The 23,210-nt window shown below is 44.4% G+C and overlaps 1 protein-coding gene across 4 annotated transcripts in view; it reads right to left on the minus strand.

Moving 5' to 3' along the window:
- The window catches only part of SPATA6L (spermatogenesis associated 6 like), a 200,189-nt gene that overhangs the window by 130,137 nt on the left and 46,842 nt on the right, over positions 1–23,210 (minus strand). For all 4 annotated transcript variants that reach the window (XM_033925524.1, XM_033925515.1, XM_033925542.1 and 1 more), the window contains 2 exons: positions 10,267–10,308; positions 4,257–4,381 (listed from right to left, as the gene is read on the minus strand). In XM_033925524.1, the coding sequence (XP_033781415.1) occupies positions 4,257–4,381; positions 10,267–10,308 (167 nt within the window). The remainder of the gene's footprint in view (positions 1–4,256; positions 4,382–10,266; positions 10,309–23,210) is intronic.

Consider the following 23,210-nt stretch of genomic DNA (forward strand, 5'->3'; position numbering starts at 1 on the left):
CATCGTGCCGATTTCTCCACTTCCACGATTCTTTCCCTACCCTCACCCCCAAGCCAGCAGCCGATTTCTTCCTGCTCCTTCCCCGATGTCCTGATGTCCTGAACTTCATCGGGCAGCAGCAGCATTCACAATTCACTGCTGTTGCCCGCTTCAGGCCTTCCTCTCTGTCGGGTCCTGTCTTCATGAAAACTGGAAGTAGGCAGGACCCGGCAGAGAACAAGGCCTGAAGCCGGCAACAGCAGCGAATTGTAAACGCTGCTGCTGCCCGAAGAAGGTAATGGAGCACCGAGGCAGTCCGCTTCTCCCCCCTCCCAGCCGAACCCCCGCTGACCCTCCTATCTCCCCCCCCCCCGTGAACCTTTCCGACCTTCCCAGCGAGAGCAGCAAACCTCCTTCGCGGCTTTCTCCTCCCTCTGCCGCGTTACTGATGACGTCATCAGTGATGCGGCAGAGGGAGGATAAAGCCGACGCTACTGGAGGGAGGTTTGCTGCTTTCGCTGGGAGGGTCAGAAAGGTTCACTTGGGGGGGGGGAGAGAGATAGGATGGTCAGCGGGGGTTCGGCTGGGAGGGGGGAGAAGCGGTCTGCCTTGGTGCTCCAAGGCCTGGCGCCATTACCTTTTTCGATAATGGCGCCGATGCTGCTTTCGCTGGGAGGGTAGGAGCGCGATAGGGACCGGGCCAGCTGTGCACCCCCCCCCTAAGGCGGCACCCGGGATGGACCTCCCCCTCGCCCCCCTTGGTACGCTACTGCCCTGGGGAAACAGCCTGCAACAAGATCGCGCGATGCCAGAGATCTTTGCCTGCTTCGGCTGTTTCCTCCGCCGCGGTCCCGCCCCTCCTCTGACATCAGAGGAGGGGCAGGACCGTGGCGGAGGAAACAGTCGAAGCAGGCAAAGATCTCTGGCATCGCGATCTTGCTGCAGGCTGTTTCCAGACGCGACACCCGGCGCAGGGGGGGGAACTGGACCGGACCGGGAGCACCCCCTCAGGGCTTGGTACCCGGGGCGGACCGCCCCTCCCGCCCCCCCCTTGGTACGCCACTGTCTATAGGTACCATCAAGCCTATATTTTAAGACAGGGAATGTATTGGATCCTCCCAGATCTCATGGAAAATGTACCCGACTGGTTATATTTAGAATGGCGCCTCATGTTCCCTTTACATCCAGAACATTTCATTAGTATAACAATACCTAGGAGATATAAAGATCATAGAATTCTAATAGATACATGGAAAACATTAAGATTTATAAGCAATTTATCAACAGATCCATTGGCTAAATCTTTAAATCAATCTATTTGGGTAAACTCCAGGATCAAAATTGGTGGATTTAAAATAGTATGGAAACAATGGATAAAAGCAGGTATACGTACTTTAAAAGATGTAATAGTAAATGGATCACTGCTTAGTTTTTCACAATTGCAACAAAAATTTGGATTAGAAAAAACACAATATTTTAAATGGATGCAATTGAAGCAGGCCATTCAGGAAGGGTTCCCTGAATGGAAGAATCTTAACACTCAATATAGTTTACCAATCCTTTGTTTTCAAGCGGATTTTCTAGGACACCAAGCCGCAAAATGGTATAAGAAAATAAACGAATTTTTAAACAAAAAAAAGAGATCAGGACTTAGGGATATTTGGAGTATTGAGATAGGACAGATAATTTTTCCATCTCAATGGCAAAAATTTTGGTCCTGGAGAATACATACTACAAGATCAGCATCTATGAGTCAAACATGGTTGTTTTTATTACATAGAGTTTTATGGACCCCTACGAGATTACAAAAATTAGATAGTAATAGATCTAATAGATGCTGGCATTGTAGGATAGAAGTGGGGACATTGGACCATTTACTATTCTTTTGTCCCTGCATTAATTCCTTTTGGAAATTAATTTGGCCCCAAATTAATAATTTATTAGAAAATCATGTTGGACTATCATATGATACAATATTATTTGGAACAGCAATGAGAACACAAAGTCCGATTTCAGCTAATAATAATAAACTTTTATTAATTTTAACAGGGGTCGCCATACAGCAAATTACTCAGAACTGGAAGGATTACACTAAATTGAATTACACTTTTTGGTGGAATTCAATTTGTCATATATATAAAATGGAAAAAGTATTGGCATTACAACAAGGTTATATTAAAAAATTTAATAAAATATGGGGACCATTGACAAATTATTCTACTGATCAGATATAATAACACATGTATAGAACATATAGAAGGGGTAGGGAGGGAAAACTATTGTAATATTAATATGATATAAAATTCTGATAAAGGGTTTATTTAATTCACATTGTAAGAACATTTAATAATAATTTCAAGTGTTTTTTCATAATTGAATGTATTACATGTATTTCACTTGAGGTAAGAATTTAAAAAAAGAATAAAAAATATTTATTTTAAAAAAAAAAAGAGGAAAGCAAGGGGAGGTAAAGGGGGCAGCGGGTGCCAATGTGGTGAGAGGTGGGGGTGTAAGGTGCCACAGGAGGGTACACAACACGGCGATGCTGGGCGCACCTCCCCGGGCACCAACCTCCCTCACTATGACATTGGTTGTACAGTGTTATAGTCCTACCCATGACCTTCATTTTACAATCCTTCATTTTACACCCCCACCTCTCACCACATTGGCACCCGCTGCCCCCTTTACCCCCCCCTTGCTTTCCTCTTGAGATACCCTCTTGAGATACCCTCTTGAGATACCCTCCTCTTTTCCCTCATTAAGCGGAATTATGGGCTAGATTCACTAAGTAAACCGATCGTGTACCGATCAGTTTGCGAGCCCTTTGTGACCCGATTTCCCTCCTGCAGTATTCACTAACCTGTTTTGCGATCCGATTCAGATCCACGCATGCAAATGAGGGGAGCTGCATGCAAAGTAGGCCGGGATGCAATTCACTAAACAAATTTGCCGATTTGACTGTGCTGGCCGATGAACCCAAAAAGCGACTGCTGATGACCAGTCGCTGAAACCCTTTCTGACTGCCTTCTGCCGCCCTGCTCTCAACCCTGTCAGCCCCAATCTCCTGCTTCCTCGATCTGCCTGCCTGCCCCGACGCTGCCCTGATCACCTGCCTGCCCCATCTGCCTGCCTGCCTCGACGCTGCCCTGATTGCCTGCCTGCCCCCATCTGCCTGCCTGCCCCGAAGCTGCTCTGATCTCCTGCTTCCCTGATCTGCCTGCCTGCCCCAACTGTAGCTGCCCTGATAGCCTGCCTGCCCCAAGCTGCCTTGATCGCCTGCCTGCCCCAACTCTCCCACCCTTCCCCGCAGTGTAAGCCCGTGGTTTTAACCCGCAGGCTTTAAGCAGGTTATAACCACAGACTGTAAAAAAAGTTTTAAAAAGAAAAAAAAAAGTGCCGGGCCAGAGGTCCAGTGCATGCGCAGACCATCTAAAGATGCTATGAGCGATCCGTGCCGTCAGATGGGGGCGTTCCTCCGATTGCCCCCATCTGCATATTGGAGTTTGCTGAATTTGTCGGACATGCCCGGATCGGGCCCGATTGGGCAGGTTAATGAATCTGGCCCAAAGTTCATTAGCAAAAATTTCATACTCCTTTCCATACTTGCTAACTGCGATATGGGATGGACTACCTCCCAAAATTAGATCGGGTTTATCTCTTCAGATCTTTTGCAAAACCTTAAAAACTACCATGTTTCATCGCTTTCCAGGCAATAGCTCCAATGAATGTTAAGGGATCTTTGTTTGTGATCTAATTATGTAAACCAAATCGAGCTCCTATTTTTAGGAGATGATTTTGGTATATAAGACTAAATTAGATTAGATTAGATAAGATTAGTTGAACCCTCTGACTAATATGCATGTTAATAAGTTAATTTCATTGTGTTGCAGATATTAAATAGTATTCAATTAGCAAACAATTAATAAATAGAGGGTGAGCGTGCCACATTAAATTATATTCCTTCAGGTTACATGCAGAGACATGAAATTTTTTGCATGCAAAATAGTCTTAAGGTGTATAATAAAGTTTTCTGCAAAAAACCCCCACTTAATGGACCCATTCAATTTGCCTTTAAGATGGTTAACTGAAGGACGGGGTACCAGTTCCAATTCTATGTTCTATTGGATTTTTTGCATGCACCATGCTTCAAGATTTCAAAATAATTTGGTAAAATCAAAAATAAGGATCATTATTACATCTGCCTTTGCTTTGCTTTTTCTATTTTTTTTTTTAATGCTATGACAAAACTGAAACTATGTTCCACAGAGAAAACTTACTGGAAAGGTATATGCAGTCTTCATTAATATTTCTCTGTCCACCCCAGGTAATGAAGGAGTCAATCTAGGTTCAGGATACAGAAACTCCCGTGTGTTCTCTTCATAACAAGATAACATTTCCCCTACTGCAAAAGAGAAGACAATGAAAACAATTTCTGAAGTACATGGGGAGGGGGGGTTTCAGCAAAAAAAAAAGTATTCACCATACATTGTGTGGGGACTCTAGGATCCTGTTATATTGGACCTCGCAGTGACCTCTAATGACTACAAGAGTGCTGAAGGTTAACTTTATTTTTACCTTGCAGTATCCAGAAAATATTTCCCCTTATCCAGTATTATAATCAGGGGAGGAGATTTAATTTGGAGAGAATTTGCCAGGGTATAAAATCTTTGTCTTTGGCTTCTGCCTCCTTGGCCAGTGACCTGCATGTGAGGGGAGAAGCCATCCATCCCAACTAGCCAACTAGCCAGACCACAAATACAGAAGTGAGTTATGGTTACCTTAATCAGAGAATCTAATTAGAGTCTTTAGCAGTAACAGCAGCTGTTTTAACCTCTGTACTGAAACTGAGAGTGAAAACATGGAGCCTATTATACCTACTCTTTGGGTAAGGAGAAAAGGAAAAGTTTGGCACAGTCATGTATTTCCAGCAAGGTGCCTAGTACAACCGATGGGCAGGGATGGGCGGGTCTAGGGGTCTGGATGTTCCAATTGAAAAATCTGGCAACCCTATATGAGATGCTATTAAAGCTTGTATATACTAAATTGCACCCGAACATATCCAGTTTCTCTGGCTAGAAATTGAAAAGGAAACTGAAAGATATGAATGTGACCTGTATAGAATGCAGAGCAGAAACAGGTCTAGAATTATAATTGTATCTATTAGAACTTGGGTAGTATGCACTGATGTTTGAACATATAATGCTGTAATTTTAGACCGTGTACTGAAACCTTCGGCCCAGAGACTCTGTTTAAGATAAACTAGAGTAAAATGAAAAAAAACATCTTAAAAAGGATGTGGTGGAAAGATACTTCAAAGTAATTATATGAGCCTTCTGGAAAATACTGTTTGAACATTGATGGTACAGAGGAAGGCATGTTTCAGTAAAAAACCTGGTTGATCCTGCTTATAGGATAAAGCAGAGATTGCATTTTGCTTCAATGAATAAAATAGAGAAAGAGAATGTCCACTGATAGTGCATAAGCACAAAAGTAAACACTGCTTGTCATATTTATTTTTTTTAAACATGGTAAGGAAACTAATTTAACAGGCTCTATATCCATGTTAGATTTTGCCACTTGTCTTTGCATGTTTGTATCTAGAGAACAGGAAAAAGACCACCTTACAGGCTCTATACCCATGGTGGATTCCTGAAGTTGTATGGAAAGGCAGTTGCAACGTGGATCGATGCTGGTTGACCCTGGTATCTAACTTAACAGGTTCTACATCCATGTTAGATTCCCCCACTAGTCTGTGTGTGATTGAGTCCAAACAACAGGAAAAAAAATTGTGGATTCCTGTCACAGTAACCGATGAAAATCATTGATGTTGTTGTTTTGGACCCATACTGACTGACGCTTCAAGATATGCAGCTATGCCATCTGAGACAAAACATCAATTCCTTTTCTTATTCACTGTTTCATGACAATGTTTAGACAAAGAACGTTGATGCTCTGATGAAGAACGTCGATAGATTGATGAACTGACTCGATGATTCGAGGACGAACTTTGATGTATCGATGTAGTTTTTACAGACATATGACGATGTTTCGATGATGCTCTGATGCTCTGAAGATGAACATCGATGATGACTTTGAAGAACAGAGGCTGAGATGGAACTGATGTCTTCAGTACCCCTCTGATGAAATCCTCAAACAGCAACTAATGCTCTGTCAAAATGGGGATTGTGAAGATCTGCAACGTGACATAATTAAGCTCGAGAAATGGGCATCGACATGGCAAATGAGGTTCAACATAGATAAGTGTAAAGTGATGCATGTCAGTAACAAAAATCTCATGCACGAATATAGGATGTCTGGGGCGGTACTTGGGGAGACCTCTCAGGAAAGAGACTTGGGAGTACTGGTTGACAAGTCAATGAAGCTGTCTGCACAATGCGCAGCGGCGGCGTAAAGGGTGAACAGAATGCTAGGAATGATTAAAAAGGGGATTATGAACAGATCGGAGAGGGTTATCATGCCACTGTACTGGGCCATGGTGCACCCTCACCTGGAGTACTGCGTCCAGCACTGGTCGCCGTACATGAAGAAGGACACGGTACTACTCGAAAGGGTCCAGAGAAGAGCAACTAAAATGGTTAAGGGGCTGAAGGAGTTGCCGCACAATGAGAGATTGGAGAAACTGGGCCTCTTCTCCTTTGAAAAAAGGAGACTGAGAGGGGACTTGATTGAAACGTTCAAAATACTGAAGGGAATAGACTTAGTAGATAAAGACAGACTGTTCACCCTCTCCAAGGTAGGGAGAACAAGAGGGCACTCTAGTCTAAAGGTGAAAGGGGATAGATTCCGTACAAATGTAAGGAAATTCTTCTTCACTCAGAGAGTGGTGGAAAACTGGAACGCTCTTCCAGAGTCTGTTATAGGGGAAAACACCTTCTAGGGATTTAAGACAAAGTTGGACAAGTTCCTGCTAAACTGGAATGTACACAGGTGAGGCTGGACTCAATTAGAGCATTGGTCTTTGACCTGAGGGCCGCTGCGTGAGCAGACTGCTGGGCATGATGGACCACTGGTCTGACCCAGCAGCGGCAATTCTTATGTTCTTATAGTCTATGAAAACAATGTGGAGCAATGCACATAAAGTCATCGACCCTGGAACCAATATCCTGCACAGGTTGTTGAGGGGTAGTACAAATGGAGACACCAGTGTCGAAGTGGAGTTATTGCTCGATGATGGATTCCGGACAGGTACCATCGATATAGATGCCCCAGTATTGAAGAAAAATTGCTATATGCAAGGAAATACTACACAAAGGTTCGATGATCATCAATACTACTTTGCAAGAAGAACCTGGAGAAAGTACCGTTGTTGAACATGCTACACTTAGTATGGATCGGTACTGAGTGATGTACGGAGTGATGTATGAAGAGGAGGCACTGCACTTCAAAACAATAATCTGTATCGAGGTTCATTGATGAAGTGGAAGCACCATGACCATGTAGCATCAAGTGGTATCGAAGGCGCCACAGGCATCAAAGCGTGAGTGCCTGAAAATGCAATGCACTTCAGAATGACAACCTATATTGCCCAGAAAGCCATGCATCAAATGGACTCGATGCTTAATTGATAGGGCACCACTGCCCACTGCGATGCATCTTTGTCAATGTGGTGGAAACATCAGTATAAACAGGCATCCATCAAATAGACGCGATGCTAATATGCCACCGATGAAGGTATGGATGTCTACCGGTACTGGCAAGTCCCAGTCACTGGAAATCTGACTCCAGACCTATATGTGAAATAAGAAAGAAACAAAAGAAGAAAAACTTTAAACAATATAGCTTCTCTTCTCCTAAACCATAGCCCTGGAGTCTGATATAATCGAAGAGGGCAAGCCGGAGTAAATTAGAAATAAGGCTGAAAATCCATCAATGATCCCGGTATGAAGTATGGATGGAACTTTGCGTGAGGGCTGTTGAACTTTTAAAAAAGTTTGTTTTCAAATAAATAAAACCCAAAATTTCTGTCTACTATTCTTCTTCATTGATTTTCAAAAATAAATAACAGAAAAAGAAACTGAAATACTTGAAAAAGTTCACTTAAAATATTAAACGGGAAGGCAATTCGATGGAGAAAAAAGAGATGCGTCTTCTTCACTCTGCAGAAAACAAAAAACTGATGACCTCACGAGCTGGCGTCGAGTGGGGAGGCACTCACGCATGCGCGGTGTGGGCAGTCTCAAAGCTTGCTAAAGTTTAAAGTGATACTACGCTTTTCTCTGTCTGTACTGGGGCTCTGTAGATGACATCACCCACATGTGAGAATATGCTGCCTCTTTGTGGTCTAGTGGTGTAGTCAAGGTAGGAGCAATGCACCTTTCATGGCAGCCATTTTGAAGGCAGACCCAAAATGGGCAGGAATAACTCAGGATCCCGCTGAACATCAGGGATTATAAAATAGGCCCAGGGGGATCTCTGCGTAGGGGAGACACTTGAGGTGGTCTTGGAGGAGAGGCAGCACCTGTTCGGGAGGGGGCAGGAAGGAAGGAAGGAAGGAGACAAATAGAGTGTGATGCAGTGGTTAAAGCTACAGCCTCGGCATCCTGAGGTTATGGGTTCAAACCCATGCTGCTCCTTGTGACCCTGGGCAAGTCACTTAATCACCCCATTACATTAGATAGGCCGTGAGCTCACTAGGACAGACAGAAAAAATGCCTGAATAAATTCTGAGCTCCCTTGGGAGAACGGTATAGAAAATTAAATAAATAGAATAATGCACAAATTTTGGGCTTCCACCAAAATGCATGGTCATTTTTGGCTGAAACTGAAAACATGGCCAAAAATTAAAATAACTTTTCAGCTGAAACTAGACAGAAAAAAAGATTTGGGGTTGAAACCAAAATTCATTCAGCCTCTAGTTTGCACGCCTTCCCTTTGCAAATTATAGTAATTTATGTGTGTACGACCTGCACAAGTTAGATAAGCTGTTACAAAATGTATTTGGGGGGTGTAAATATTTAGAATCACTATATTAATAGTTATTCATTAAATGGAAGAAGAAAGAGAAAAATGACTGCACACGTTTCATGTCTATAAAGCCTAAGCTACAGGGTTATTCTGCCACCTTGTGTCCATCTCAGTATAATAAACTACTGTACATAAAGCAGTAAGCAATTGTAATTTTATCACCAATTCTGATAAAATGAAAGGGAGATGCTTTCTTGCTTAGCTGTTAATGCTATTAAAGTGAGCAACTAATATACAGTAATTTTCCACATTAACACCTAATGCTGAAAGGAGAACAAGATGGACAGAAATTGTGTCTTACAGTTAATGTAGAGGGTAGTTACTGTGTATTAACTGTTAAATGGCAGATGACACAGTTAAAGCCACCTGAATAGGAAAACACTCCTCCCTCCATATACGCGGGGGTTAGGGGCAGAGCCGGCCCGCAAATAACTTTTGGGGCGACTCCGACCCACCCCTGGACCTTACCTGGTGATCTAGCGATAACGCGGGGCACGAGCAATCTTCCTACGCTCCTGCCCCGTGCAGAGCCATCATCGAAAATGGCTGCCGTTAGTTCCCGTTGTAGTCTCGTGAGACCACGGGAACTCACGGCAGCCATTTTTGATGATGGCTCTGCACGGGGCAGGAGTGTAGGAAGATTGCTTCCATCCCGCGTCACCGCTAGACCACCAGGTAAGGTCCGTGCACGAAGTTGCCACCGAAGCTGCGTCCGTGGCTGAGAGCTGTGCTCCTGGGGCAGCTGCTCGCCTGCGATTGTCCCCTGCTCCTCCGTTCGCCTCCTCCTCCTTGCTCCGATACAATTCTGATCAATGCGGGCTACCTCCGATCGATTCTCTAAGGGGGGGGGAGGTACAGGCAAAAAAAATTACGAATAGTCGAAACCGCGATCGCTGAAACCATGAATAAGGAGGGAGAAGTGTAGTTAACTGTATCATGTAATCTGCAATGCAGTTAATATATACAGTATTAAAAGATGTTTTCTCTGTATTAACTGAAAAGGGTCTGCTAGGAATATTCCCAGCAGATAACACAGAGGTTTTACAATTATAGCATATTAATTCTATTGTACTGGCTACTAGCTTCAATTCCTCCCCAAGAACTGTAACTTGGAAATTGATTAAACTGTATTCATCATTTAGACCTCATTTACTTGCTCAGTTTGGTTAAATTAATTCTGGCATCCAATCAAAAGTGTGGAAAAATGCATTAATGTAACAGTGTAATAGTCAACTTGATCACATGAAGAAGTTTATATTACAAGTGAATGAAATGCTTATTAAAAGTGATCGTTAACAATACCTGGTGGTGTTAGTTGTGTTAATTCAAATCTGGTTTTATCACCTACAAAGAAAAACAATATGCGATTTACTGCAGTAATTCTAAAAATATATTTGAAACACTCTTTTTATGCTTACAGGATAAAGCTTCATTTGGCAGGATATGAAATTATGGCCATTAAATATAGAAAAGTAACAAAGAACCCTGGCTTTCCTGGTTTTCAGTCCACTGTTTTAATCCAAGACTACTCCTCAATTCCTAAACATAAGATATCTTATAGCTACAATAATATATTTGTCATTTTTCTTCCGTATTCTAATTTGCCTGCATGTTACCTCAGGTGAAAGAATGTCTTAAAAAATAACACATAGTGTTCCTTTTACTAAGCTGCGTTAGGGCTTTAACGCACGGAATAGCACGCGCTACAATGCCACGCACACTAGATGCTAACGCCAGCATTGAGCTGGCGTTAGTTCTAGCCATGTAGCGCGGGGTTAGCGTGCGCTAATCTGCTGCGTGCGCTAAAAACGCTAGCGCACCTTAGTAAAAGGAGCCCATAGACCAGGGGTGTCAAAGTCCCTCCTCGAGGGCCGCAATCCAGTCGGGTTTTCAGAATTTCCCCAATGAATACGCATGAGATCTATTTGCATGCACTGCTTTCATTGTATGCTAATAGATCTCATGCATATTCATTGGGGAAATCCTGAAAACCCGACTGGATTGCGGCCCTCGAGGAGGGACTTTGACACCCCTGCCATAGATTTTTTCTGCAGAAGACACACAAAAATGGCAAGGAAATAATCTCAGTTCATGCTGACTTATAGTATGTGTACTTAACCCTCCATTGCCCAAGGTACCATAGTTACATTGTAAGCCCTCCTGGACAGATAGGGACAATCCTTTAGCACCTGAACTTAAAACCTGCTGTAGACCACCTTGGGTGAATCTCTTCATAAAAAGACAGTTAATAAATCCCAATAAGCAAATATGCATCTTTTTCTTTCCTATCTTACCCTCCCCCCATCTTTTACAAAACCATGCTATGAGTGTCGGAGCTGTTACCGCCACAGCCGGCACTAAAAATGCTAGCGTGGTTTTGTAAAAGGGGATTTATTTTTTTTCTATATGTTTTAGCCTGTATACCGCTTTGAAATGTACTCAGGAAAAGTGGTATATAAAATGTAATAAGCTATAACCATAACAATTAAGCAATTAAGAAAACCTAAATCCTGTAGGGCAGGGGTGTCAAAGTCCCTCCTCGAGGGCCGCAATCCAGTCGGGTTTTCAGGATTTCCCCAATGAATACGCATGAGATCTGTTTGCATGCACTGCTTTCATTGTATGCTAATAGATCTCATGCATATTCATTGGGGAAATTCTGAAAACCCGACTAGATTGCGGCCCTCGAGGAGGGACTTTGACACCCCTGCTGTAGGGCAAGCTTTTGGGCCCAAATGACCACTTCGGGAAGCCAAAGGTAACAACTGGAAAGAGCAGACACAATTAGCTGGGAACTCTGGGCCGGATGCTCTAAAAATGGTCGATTCAGGTGAGTGGGTCGCTGTAAGCTGATTCATTGTCCAATTTTAGAACGATTGATGTATGACTTACTTTTGCATGCAAATTTTGCGAAGGTCGGCCATAATCCCACCCCACCAGTTGCTGGAAAAGTGACTTTCAAACATGTGCAGAGCTGATAGGGGAAGCCCAAAAAGCTGAGTGGCAAAGGAAGCCCCAAAAGGAGCCTCCTGCTGCGTAGCTGTTCGGGGCAGGAAGTCCGTTTTTTTTCTTTTTTATTTAATGGGACAAATGTGTGTGGAAACACACGCACAATTCCTGTCCCCATTAAAATAAAGTTGTGCTGGCCACCCCGACAACAGCTGCAGAAAAAAAAGAGAGAGACAGGAGGGATACCTACTCCCTTCTGCCTTGGCCACCTGGACCCACCACACTCACCCCACCCCCCTCAATAACGGCTACCCCCCACACCTGACGGCTGCCAAAAAAAAGAGAGGCAGTAGGGATGCTCACTCCCTCCTTCCTCGGCCACCTGGACAGACCACATTCACCCCGTCCCCCTCAACAACAACTATCCCCTACCCCTGATGGCTGCCAATAAAAGAGAGGCAGTAGGGATGCCCACTCCCTTCTGCCTCGGCCATCCAAACCCCCCCTACACACAGACCAATCCCCCCCAACAATGGCCCCCCTCTCCAACAGCCCAATATTCAATCTCTCCCACTGCCGTGCAACACCTCCCAACCCCCCTCAGCAGTGGGAGAGATGCCCATGCTCTCCTGCAGCCACACAACACCCCTCCCCTCTGTGCCTCCAATTACACCTGCCCTTTCCCCCTAACCTTACTTTCAGATGAATGGCCAGAGGGATGCCAACTCCCTCTGGTCAGCTGGCCAGCTTCTTCAAAATGTCAGGCCTTCCCCTCCCTGGTGCATCCTGGGATGCACCAGGGAGGGGCCTGAGGCTCTAATTGCCCAGGTTAAGGCCTCTTCTATGGGTGGAGCCTTATGCATCTGGACCAATCAGAGCCTTAGGTCCCTCCCCGGATGCATCCCAGGGCATCTCTCCTGTTGCTGGGGGAAGGGTGTTGGTTGGCGGCAGGAGAGATTGGGTATCTCTCCCTTTGCTGGGGGGGTGTTGGGTGTTTTGTTGCTTGGCGTTGGCGGCAGGAGAGATTGGGCATCTCTTCCGCTGACAGATGGAGGGTTACTTGTAGCTTGATTTTTTTGTTGTTGGTTCGGGGGGGTGGTTACTTTTATTCTACCCATGTGCCCATCGCTATTACCAGTGATAGGCACATGGAAATTTAGCAAATCTTTACTACTCTCCACCAATCTTATTTGAATGACCATTTTTGGGAGAATGACTCGCTTTTTTAAAATCGCTACTATAACACCTGCGACAATGGTCCATCGGTTTTTAAGGCAACTTTTAGAGAATCTAGGACCGGGGTAGGCAATAAGGATTGCAATCCAGTCGGGTTTTTAGGAGCTCCCCAATGAATATGCATGAGATCCATTTGCATACAATGGGAGGCAGTGCATTCAAATAGATCTCATGCATATTGATTGGAGAAATCCTGAAAACTCGATTGGATTGCGGCTCTCGATGCCCACCCCTGATCTAGGCCTTAATCTTTACAGTAGCTCACACAGTCAAGTGTGATAGTGGTTAGGTGATAAGGACAGATTGGCCAGCTCTGCTTTACCACAAACACTATCCTGTGCTGAAGTCTGGTCCAAACAGCAATATGCAGTGAAGGTATGAAGAGAGGACAAGGCAGCTGCCTTGCAGATTTTGGTCACTGACCTAGATTTCAAGAAAGCTACTGTAATTGCTATAGTTCTAATTGCAGATGAGTGGAATAAATACTTATTCAAAGTACAACTATAGCCAGTCAATTTGCTAAGGTTCTTTCCACAATGGGCCTTCTAGTTCTATTTGGATCAAATTAAATAAATAGATGAGTTGACTTCCTGAATGAAGCAGTTCTGTTCAAGTAGCAGACAATAAACAATTTACAGTCTAGAGCAGGGGTAGGCAATTCCGATCCTCGAGAGCCGGAGCTAGGTCAGGTTTTCAGGATATCCACAATAAATATACATGAGATCGATTTGCATCTCAAGGAGGCAGTGCATGCAAATCCATCTCATACATATCCATTGTGGAGATCCTGAAAACCTGACCTGGCTCCGGCTCTCGAGGACCAGAATTGCCTACCCCTGGTCTAGAGCATTCAAATGAGTTCTTGAGGGTTCAAATGAGACTTCGGACAGACAGTGGGAAGCACTATTTCTTTATTAAGATGGAAGGTGTTACAACTTTCATTAAAAACTTAGGATGTGGGCATGACAACTTTGTGCTGATGGATTTGGCAGCTCACTAACTCTCCTAACTGAAGTGATACTTATGAGGAAGAGTACTTCCCAAGTTAAGAACTTGAGAGATGTTGTTCCTAGAGGTTCAAAAGAAAACTTCATATATTTAGTTATTTACTCATTTCAGGTTTCAGGTTTATTAAAATTTGATATACAGCCTTATCAAATATCAAAGTGGTTTTACATAGTAATTTCCTGGAAATGTCCAGCAATCTTCCAATGTAATGTAACTTCCTGGAAATGTCCAGATATCTTCCAATGTAATCCGCTTAGAACCGCAAGGTACAAGCGGAATAGAAGTCAATAATGTAATGTAATGTAATAGTATAAAAAAACTATATAAAATACTGTAAATTTAAAACAGATTTCAATATGGCAATCATACACTGACAAACCATGACTTACTGATACAAAAGGTAACTGGGCAGAACTACAATATTTTGATAGAAAAGAACAGAGGAGGGGCCTAAAGCTAGGTGGATTATAAAATAACTTACATAATTTCCACAGTCATAAAATTCATAATTATCACAATCTACAATACAATATTAAAACACTACAATAAAATAAAATAACAGAACAATAAAACAAAAGCAACAACTAAATATTATTCCCCGTAAAAAAAAATCAAGCCTCCTTTTACTAAGGTGCGCTAGCGGTTTTAGCGCGCACTACAATGCCGCGTGCACTAGACGCTAATGGCTCCATAGAACTTGCATTAGTATTTTCCATTTAGCACGGGTTTTGCACACGCTAATCTTCAGTGCGCACTAAAAACTAGCGTGGGGTTTGCATGCGCTAATCTTTAGCGCACGCTAAAAATGCTAGCACACCTAGTAAAAGGAGCCCTCAGTCTGCCAAATGATGTTCAGTTCAATGCCATCAATTAAAGCACTTAAATCCCCAAGGCGTGTGTAAAAAGATAGGTTTTAGCAGATTCATAAAAGTTGTAGTGTTCATTCTCAGATTCAAGGATAGGTAATCTCAGCAGTAATTTCATCTAGTTTACACTTACATCATCAGCCTTCTTGAACTTTACGGTTATGTATGGCAGATTTATTAGATGTTCCATTTCATATAATATGGCTAGTTGAATACAGAGCATCTAATTTCTATGATGAAAGTCCTAAACTCTGGAATGAATTGCCAGCTCATATTCACACTCTAAGAAATTTTAACGAGTTTAAAATTGTGGTAAAAATAATCTTATTTCAATAAGCGTTTGGTGAAAATCTGAATGAATTAGGACAAATTTATTGATGTAGCAATTATCTCCTTTTAGTGTTGAGTTGCATGATGTCTAAAGCAGAAAGTTATCATAGCAGGATTAGGTTTGATTATAAATATATTGTTTCATTATTTTTATGTTTTTGTGTTTGTAATCCATTTCAGATTGATTATGTCTATGCATAACTTGCCTAGAGTTTTATGCCTAGATTCTCTAAAGTCACCATGCATTTAATGATTGTGTTAAACCATCATGAAATGCACATATTTTACCGCCCAATTATCAAAACGGCTCATCGTAGTCTTTTCTGTGCTTTCTAACAGTACTAAGCAAATGTAGTATTCAATTAGGTCATACAATTAAGTAGTATAATGAGGCCATTAATATCAAAATGAGCTCTCCGGGGGAGGGAGGGGGGTTCTCAAAAAGGAAAACTCCTCCATTTACGAGGAATCAAAGTCGATATTTACTGGCAGTGTCTAAGCTGTCATGGCCTTACTTTCCTGTCAGTGCATGAGTACTGACTGACTCAGTCACTGACAGGAAAATAAAGCAGCTCAGACCTGCCACCAAAATGGCTCCGATTCTCTCTCCTCCCCTTGCAGAGCCAAAAAACAAGCCCGGTGGTCTAGTGGACCACCTGTCATTGCTGACCCCACTCCCCCGAGCCTCAAGAATAGGCAGGAGAGATGTTGCGGTTTCAGGGAGTCATGCCAGCTCAGCTGATCAGGGATTCCTCTGATGCAATCAGCTGAAACAGGCTGTGGATTATCGTCGAGATCCCCCAGCAAAGATAGGTGCCAGAAATGCAGGCCCAGGTTTTCCAGGCCTACATTTCTGGCGCCTATCTTTGCATGAATTGTGCCTATGTAGGTGCTTTAGGCTGCCTACCGTCACTTCCGGTGTAGGCCATGCCTACTTTGGCATTCGGCAGCCTAACGCATCTAAGTAGGCTTGATTCCGGCTCCATTTATTTAGACGCCAGTAGGACACCTACTGCCACCTAAGTTTAGGTGCCAGTTTTAGAATTTTCCCCCAAGGTTCTTATTTTGTAGATGTGTCTAGTAGTCCTGAATGCTAGGGTTATGCATCTGAACCAGCAAGTTGCTTGCAGAATGCTGTAAATCAGTGTTCTTCAACCTTTTTACACCTAAGGACCGGCAGAAATAAAATAATTATTTTGTGGACCGGCATCGGTCTGCAGACCAGCGGTTGAAGAACACTGGGCTAAGTCGTGGGCCAGACTCTGCCCATCTCTACACAGTCTCCACCCCAGACCCTGCCCCCATAGTCCTAATTGTAACACTATTTTTTCCATTCATTTTTCATATATACACATAATATAATCTTATTAACAACGCATCGATCGCACCGTGGATCGGCAGTTGAAGAACACAGTTTTGGGCCTGATGCACATGCCGGCCCTATGGACCGGCAGGAAATTTCTGTGGACTGGCACCGGTCCATGGACCGGTGGTTGAAGAACACTGCTGTAAATCATCTTTTCAACCTCACCTCCTTTCCAGGAAGCTGCTCCTGCCCCCTCAGTTTGTACAAAAACAATCACGGAGCACTGTAATGGAAGACATAATTGGAAGGAAGGGAACGGGGGGAAAAAATCTGACACTACAATTCTGTTCTGCTCTTTAACAAACATATGAATTAACATTATAACATTCAAGTACCTGATTAAAACATATAAAAACATTGTGCAACCAGCTCATAGTTACTTGTATGTCTTGCTATTAAGCAGACTTAGATTTTATATTCTTGAGCGTTGTTTTTTCCCCCCCAGCTTATCTGTGAAATAGAGAATTCTCCAAATCCAGACTGATATAAAGGCAGAAGGCAGGTGAAGCACACTTACAGGGCAGGGCTTCAGGACTACTAGACACATCTACAAGAAAGAAGATTATCAAGGTAAGAACCTAATCTCTCTTTCTAGTGCAATTTGTCTATGCAGCAATTCTGAACACTAGGGATGTGCCATAATAGTCCCCTGAGTCTAGGGTAGGCCCACTGAGCCTGCCTTAAATATGGAGGACCTGAAAGCGGCATCTTTACTGGCTGCTACATCTACTCTATAGAACCTGGTCTTCCAAGGGAGCTCAGAACAGTTTACATGAATGTATTCAGCTACTCAAGCATTTTTCCTTGTGGGCTTACAATCTATCTATTGTACCTAGGGCAATGGGGGGGGGGGATTGAGTGACTTGCCCAGGATCAGAAGGAGCAGCATGGGTTTGAACCCACAACCTCAGGGTGCTGAGGCTGTAGCTTTAACCACTGTGCTACACTCCCCCCATATAGCTGCTCTACAGATTTCCTCAAATGAAACCACTTCCACTGTGATCGGTGGCTGCTTACTGCAGCCCATATACAAGGAGGTAATTGCCATTTTAATCCATCTGGAAATCAATTCCTTAGACACTGGCCTCCCTTTACACAAAACTCAAAACTTTGAAGTACCAGAGAAGCAGTTGCTTGACATCTAGCAAATGCAACGCTCCTGTAGGATGGAAAGTGGACTTCCTGAATGAATTTTGGCAAGAAGGACATAACCATACATAAGGAAAGCTTTGCTTCCGTAATCTTAAGGAACAGCTTCCTACAGCACAGAGCTTGTAACTTGGAGACTCTTCCCACCAAGGTACCATATATACTCGAATATAAGTCAATCCGAATATAAGTCGAGACCTCCATTTTCCCCCTAAAAAGGAGGAAAAATGGTTGACTTGAATATAAGTCGGGGGGCTTAATATTCAAGTGCCATGCTCTGCCAGGATCTGCATCCAGTGTCCCCTCCATCATGCCCTCCCCTGCAAGGTTCTGCACTCAGCCCCCTCCCTGCCAAGTTCTGCACCCAGCCCCCTTCTCTCCCTGCCCTGCACTCAGTCCAATTCCCTACCAGGCTGTGAACCAAGCCCCCTTCCCTGCCAGGCTCTGAATACTGTCCCCCCCCCCCTCTCTGCTAGGCTCTGAACACTGTCTCACCTTCCTTCCCTGTACAAGTTTCAAGTTTACAAGTTTATTAGTGCATTTGATTGATCGCCTATTAAAATTACTAAGTGATGTACATAATCTAATACAATTAATAAAAGAAGGCTGACATTTAACAAAATTGTTACATATTTACAAACATGACTCGGGAGGAAAAAGAATAAAGTTACATTTTAAGTTGTTGGTAGAAAAACAAAGGTAAAAACAAAAGGAAAGGGTTATATAAACCATAACATTATTAGGAGCATCCCCAAAAAAATAAAAATTTCAAGTATAAATAAGTCTCTAGGAGATATAAAAGTTTCAAGTATTAAACGCATCGTTAAATAAGTATGACTTCAATAATTTTTTAAATGTTATGATGTCTTTTTCTGTTCTAATGTATTGTGGTAAGGCATTCCACCATTGAGGCCCCATAACTGTGAACATATCTGATCTTCGTGTTCCAATAATTTTTAGAGAGGGCACTGAAAGAAGATTTTGTCCTGAAGAACGGAGTGGACGTTGGGTATTATGTGGGATTAAGTATCTGAGTATAAAAGAAGGTTCGTTTGCTGCTAATGTTTTAAAAATGAGTAGTATTATCTTGAAAGAGATCCTATGACTGATTGGTAGCCAGTGGGCATCTATTAGTAAAGGTGTAACGTGGTCATACTTTTTTGCGTTATATATCAGTTTGATGGCCGTATTTTGTATTAGTTGTAATCTCCTTTTTTCTTTTTGGGTAATATTGAGAAGAAGAGCGTTACAGTAATCGAGTTTTGATATTACTAAAGAATGTATAAGAATCTTAATTGAAGTTAGGCTAAGAAATTTTGCAATTGAACGGATAAGTCGTAATTTATAGAAACAGTTTTTTACTATAAGGGAGATATGTTCATGGTAAATCATTTTGTCATCAATTATTACTCCGAGAATTTTGACTGAGGAAACTAAGTTGAGAGGGGTATTATTAAGAATAAAAGGGTTTGACAGAGTCAAACCGTTTTTCCAAGCAAATAACATTGTTTTTGTTTTATTTATGTTTAACGCTAGTTTGTTTGTGTTAAGCCAGGTTTGTACTATTTCCAATTTGTGATTAATGGATGCAATTTCTGAGTTATTTCCTGGGTCCAAGGGATGAATGAGTTGTATATCATCTGCATACGAAAAAGGAATAAAACCTATGGACTGGCAGATACCTAGTAGGGGAGAGAGAAAGATGTTAAAAAGTAAAGGGGATAATATGGAACCTTGAGGGATTCCGAAAGAGGAGGAGTAAGTCGTGGATTCGTCATTATTAAACCTTACCCTCTTCCCCCTAAAAAGAGCCAACCTCATCAGTGATGTCACAATGGCTTGACTGTACCGTACTCCCCTCTGCCCTCTAACCCAGCCAGCAGATTACCGGTAACCATTCCCCTTAACTTAAACCATCTAGTGGTAGGCTGGGACAGGAGGGATCCCTCCCGTCTCCTTCCCCGACCAACACTAACAATTACCACCCTCCCTCTTTTCCTCCCTCGCGTACCTGTTTGTTCCCTGGTGATCCAGTGTGTATCCCGTGTTGAAATCCTCCAGAAAATTGTAAAGGTAAGTAGCCAGCGGTGCACCCAGGCCGGCATGCAGCAGCAAGCTTTTTGTGCTACCGGCTGGCCCTGCACCACTTCTTGATAGGCTGCCGCAAGTTCTTGCGGGATTCACGGTTCTCGCAGCAGCCTATCAAGGAGCGGTGCAGGGCCGGCCGCAGCACGAAAAGCTCGCTGCTGTGTGTCAGACTGGGTGCGCTGCTGGCTACTTACTTTTACAATCTTCTGGAGGATTTCAGTGCGAGATACACGCTGGACCACCAGGGAACAAACAGGTACGCACGCGAGGGAGGGAAGGAGGGAGGGATCCCTCCTGTCCTGGCCTAAGGGAGGCCTACAGGAAGTCCAGGAGGGTTTCGGGTGGTCACTGGGGGATGACCCGAATATAAACCAGGACACCCATTTTTGGGCCAATTTTTGGGTCCATAAATCCCATTTTATATTTGAGTACCGTATTTTCGCGGATATAACGCGCGCGTTATATGCGATTTTACCTACCGCGCATACCCCTCGCGCGTTATATGCCTGAGCGCGGTATAGAAAAGTTTTTAAACATAGTTCCCACCCCGCCCGACGCCCGATTCACCCCCCCAGCAGGACCGCTCGCACCCCCACCCCGAACGACCGCTCGCACGCGCTCCCACCCGCACTCGCATCCACGATCGGAGCAAGAGGGAGCCCAAGCCCTCTTGCCCGGCCGACTCCCCGACGTCCGATACATCCCCCCCCCCCGAAGGACCGCCGACTTCCCGACAATATCGGGCCAGGAGGGAGCCCAAACCCTCCTGGCCACGGCGACCCCCTACCCCCACCCCGCACTACATTACGGGCAGGAGGGATCCCAGGCCCTCCTGCCCTCGACGCAAACCCCCCTCCCTCCAACGACCGCCCCCCCCAAGAACCTCCGACCGCCCCCCCAGCCGACCCGCGACCCCCCTGGCCGACCCCCACGACCCCCCCACCCCCCTTCCCCGTACCTTTGGAAGTTGGCCGGACAGACGGGAGCCAAACCCGCCTGTCCGGCAGGCAGCCAACGAAGGAATGAGGCCGGATTGGCCCATCCGTCCTAAAGCTCCGCCTACTGGTGGGGCCTAAGGCGCGTGGGCCAATCAGAATAGGCCCTGGAGCCTTAGGTCCCACCTGTGGGCGCGGCCTGAGACACATGGTCGGGTTTGGCCCATGTGCCTCAGGCCGCGCCCCCAGGTGGGACCTAAGGCTCCAGGGCCTATTCTGATTGGCCCACACGCCTTAGGCCCCACCAGTAGGCGGAGCTTTAGGACGGATGGGCCAATCCGGCCTCATTCCTTCGTTGGCTGCCTGCCGGACAGGCGGGTTTGGCTCCCGTCTGTCCGGCCAACTTCCAAAGGTACGGGGAAGGGGGGTGGGGGGGTCGTGGGGGTCGGCCAGGGGGGTCGCGGGTCGGCTGGGGGATGGGCGGAGGTTCTTGGGGGGGGGGCGGTCGTTGGGGGGGGGGGGGGGTTTGCGGCGAGGGCAGGAGGGCCTGGGATCCCTCCTGCCCGTAATGTAGTGTGGGGTGGGGTTAGGGGGTCGCCGTGGCCAGGAGGGTTTGGGCTCCCTCCTGGCCCGATATTGTTGGGGAGTCGGCGGTCCTTCGGGGTGAGGGTGTGAGTGGTCCTGCCGGGGGGGGGATGTATCGGACGTCGGGGGGGGGGCATCAGGCTTTCAGGATGGGGACAGACCTTCAAGGGGGGACAGGACTTCAAGGGGGGACAGTGCACGGAAAGTCAGGGGGGGTGAACGGAGAGTCAGGACAGCGCACGGAAAGTCAGGGCAGTGCACGGAAGTCAGGGGGGGTGAACGGAGAGTCGGGACAGCGCACGGAAAGTCAGGGCGGGCGAAAGGAGCGTCGGGCATCATGCGCGTTATATGCCTGAGCGCGGTATAGAAAAGTTTTGGTACATATCATCGTGATTTCTGCGCGCTATACCCCTGTGCGCGTTTTACACAGGTGCGCGTTATATCCGCGAAAATACGGTATATACGGTAATCGCCACCAGAAATACCATTTTGACTGTAAGAAACAGAAGGGAAGCCTCCCAGAAGGGAGCTAAGAAACTGGGTCATTAGCACTCAGACTTGATGGGGTGGGTCAGAAGAGAGGGCAGACTTGATGGGCTGTAGCCCTTTTCTGCCGTCATCTTTCTATGTTTCTAAGGGTTCACATGGAGCTCTACTGAGATCTTGCAATATGGTGTTAAGATCATGAAAAAATCTAACAAAGTAGAAAAAAAATAAAGATTAAATAGAAAAGGAGATGGGGCTGAACCTGAGGCACACTAATAACTAGCATGTGTGCATCTGAGTATGTATAAAGTACGAGTTCATATACAAACAAGCAAAGTTTGTATACAATTTTTATACCAATCAGTTAAATAAAAAGAAAACCAGAAGAATACAGTCCCAGTGGACTCCATGGAACCAAGACATTTAAGTAAATCATGATTAATCATATCAAATGCACTGATAAGTTAAGTACAACAACAACAAAAATAGCATAAACAGGCTCAAAGTCTTATCACATACTAGCAAGTTCTATATAGTCCGCCTAAAGTTAGGCGACTACATCAGCGCGCCTAGCCAATGTAGCCACCTATCTTAATTAATAGGCTTAATAGGCACTGATAAGTGGCACTTAACACCTCATAATTGGCTTTAATTGGACTTAACTAAAAGTTAAGTGCCTAACTTGAAAAATACGATTCTATGAAAAGTAAGAGCCTAATCCAAAGTGCCTACCTAAAATTGGGCGTGGTTTTTGTTAGGCACCACTTTGTGAATTAGGTATTCTTAGGCGCAGGTATTTAGGTGAAGAAAACCCTGGGATAAATTGGGTGTGCCTAAGGTTAGGACACCTAGCAACATCTAAGCCCACTTGGGTGGCACTAAGCATGATTCTATACAGTGCCCCTAACTTTTATAGAATCGTGCTCAGCGCTGTTCTAGTCAGGTCCATAATATTTACAGTACATATCAGCAAGGTCTCTATATTCTAAGCCTTTCAAAAATGTATTTAAATATATCACAATTTACAGATTTCACTAATCTGTTGAAGGTCTACCTTGGCACATTGTGGAAGAGCAGACATATCTAAAGAATGCATCTTAAGAAATATCCTAACTATAACACTTTTTAAGTGATAAAGGCATTTTCCCAGGATTAAGGGAGTTCACTAGAATGATAAGCACAGGAGCCATATATTCATCCAATGGTCATAGGGATTAGTGACATCAAAACAGTACAAATTTTGGATTT

Source organism: Geotrypetes seraphini, chromosome 1 (assembly GCF_902459505.1).
Source record: "Geotrypetes seraphini chromosome 1, aGeoSer1.1, whole genome shotgun sequence".
In the NCBI taxonomy this organism is placed as follows: Eukaryota; Metazoa; Chordata; class Amphibia; order Gymnophiona; family Dermophiidae; genus Geotrypetes; species Geotrypetes seraphini.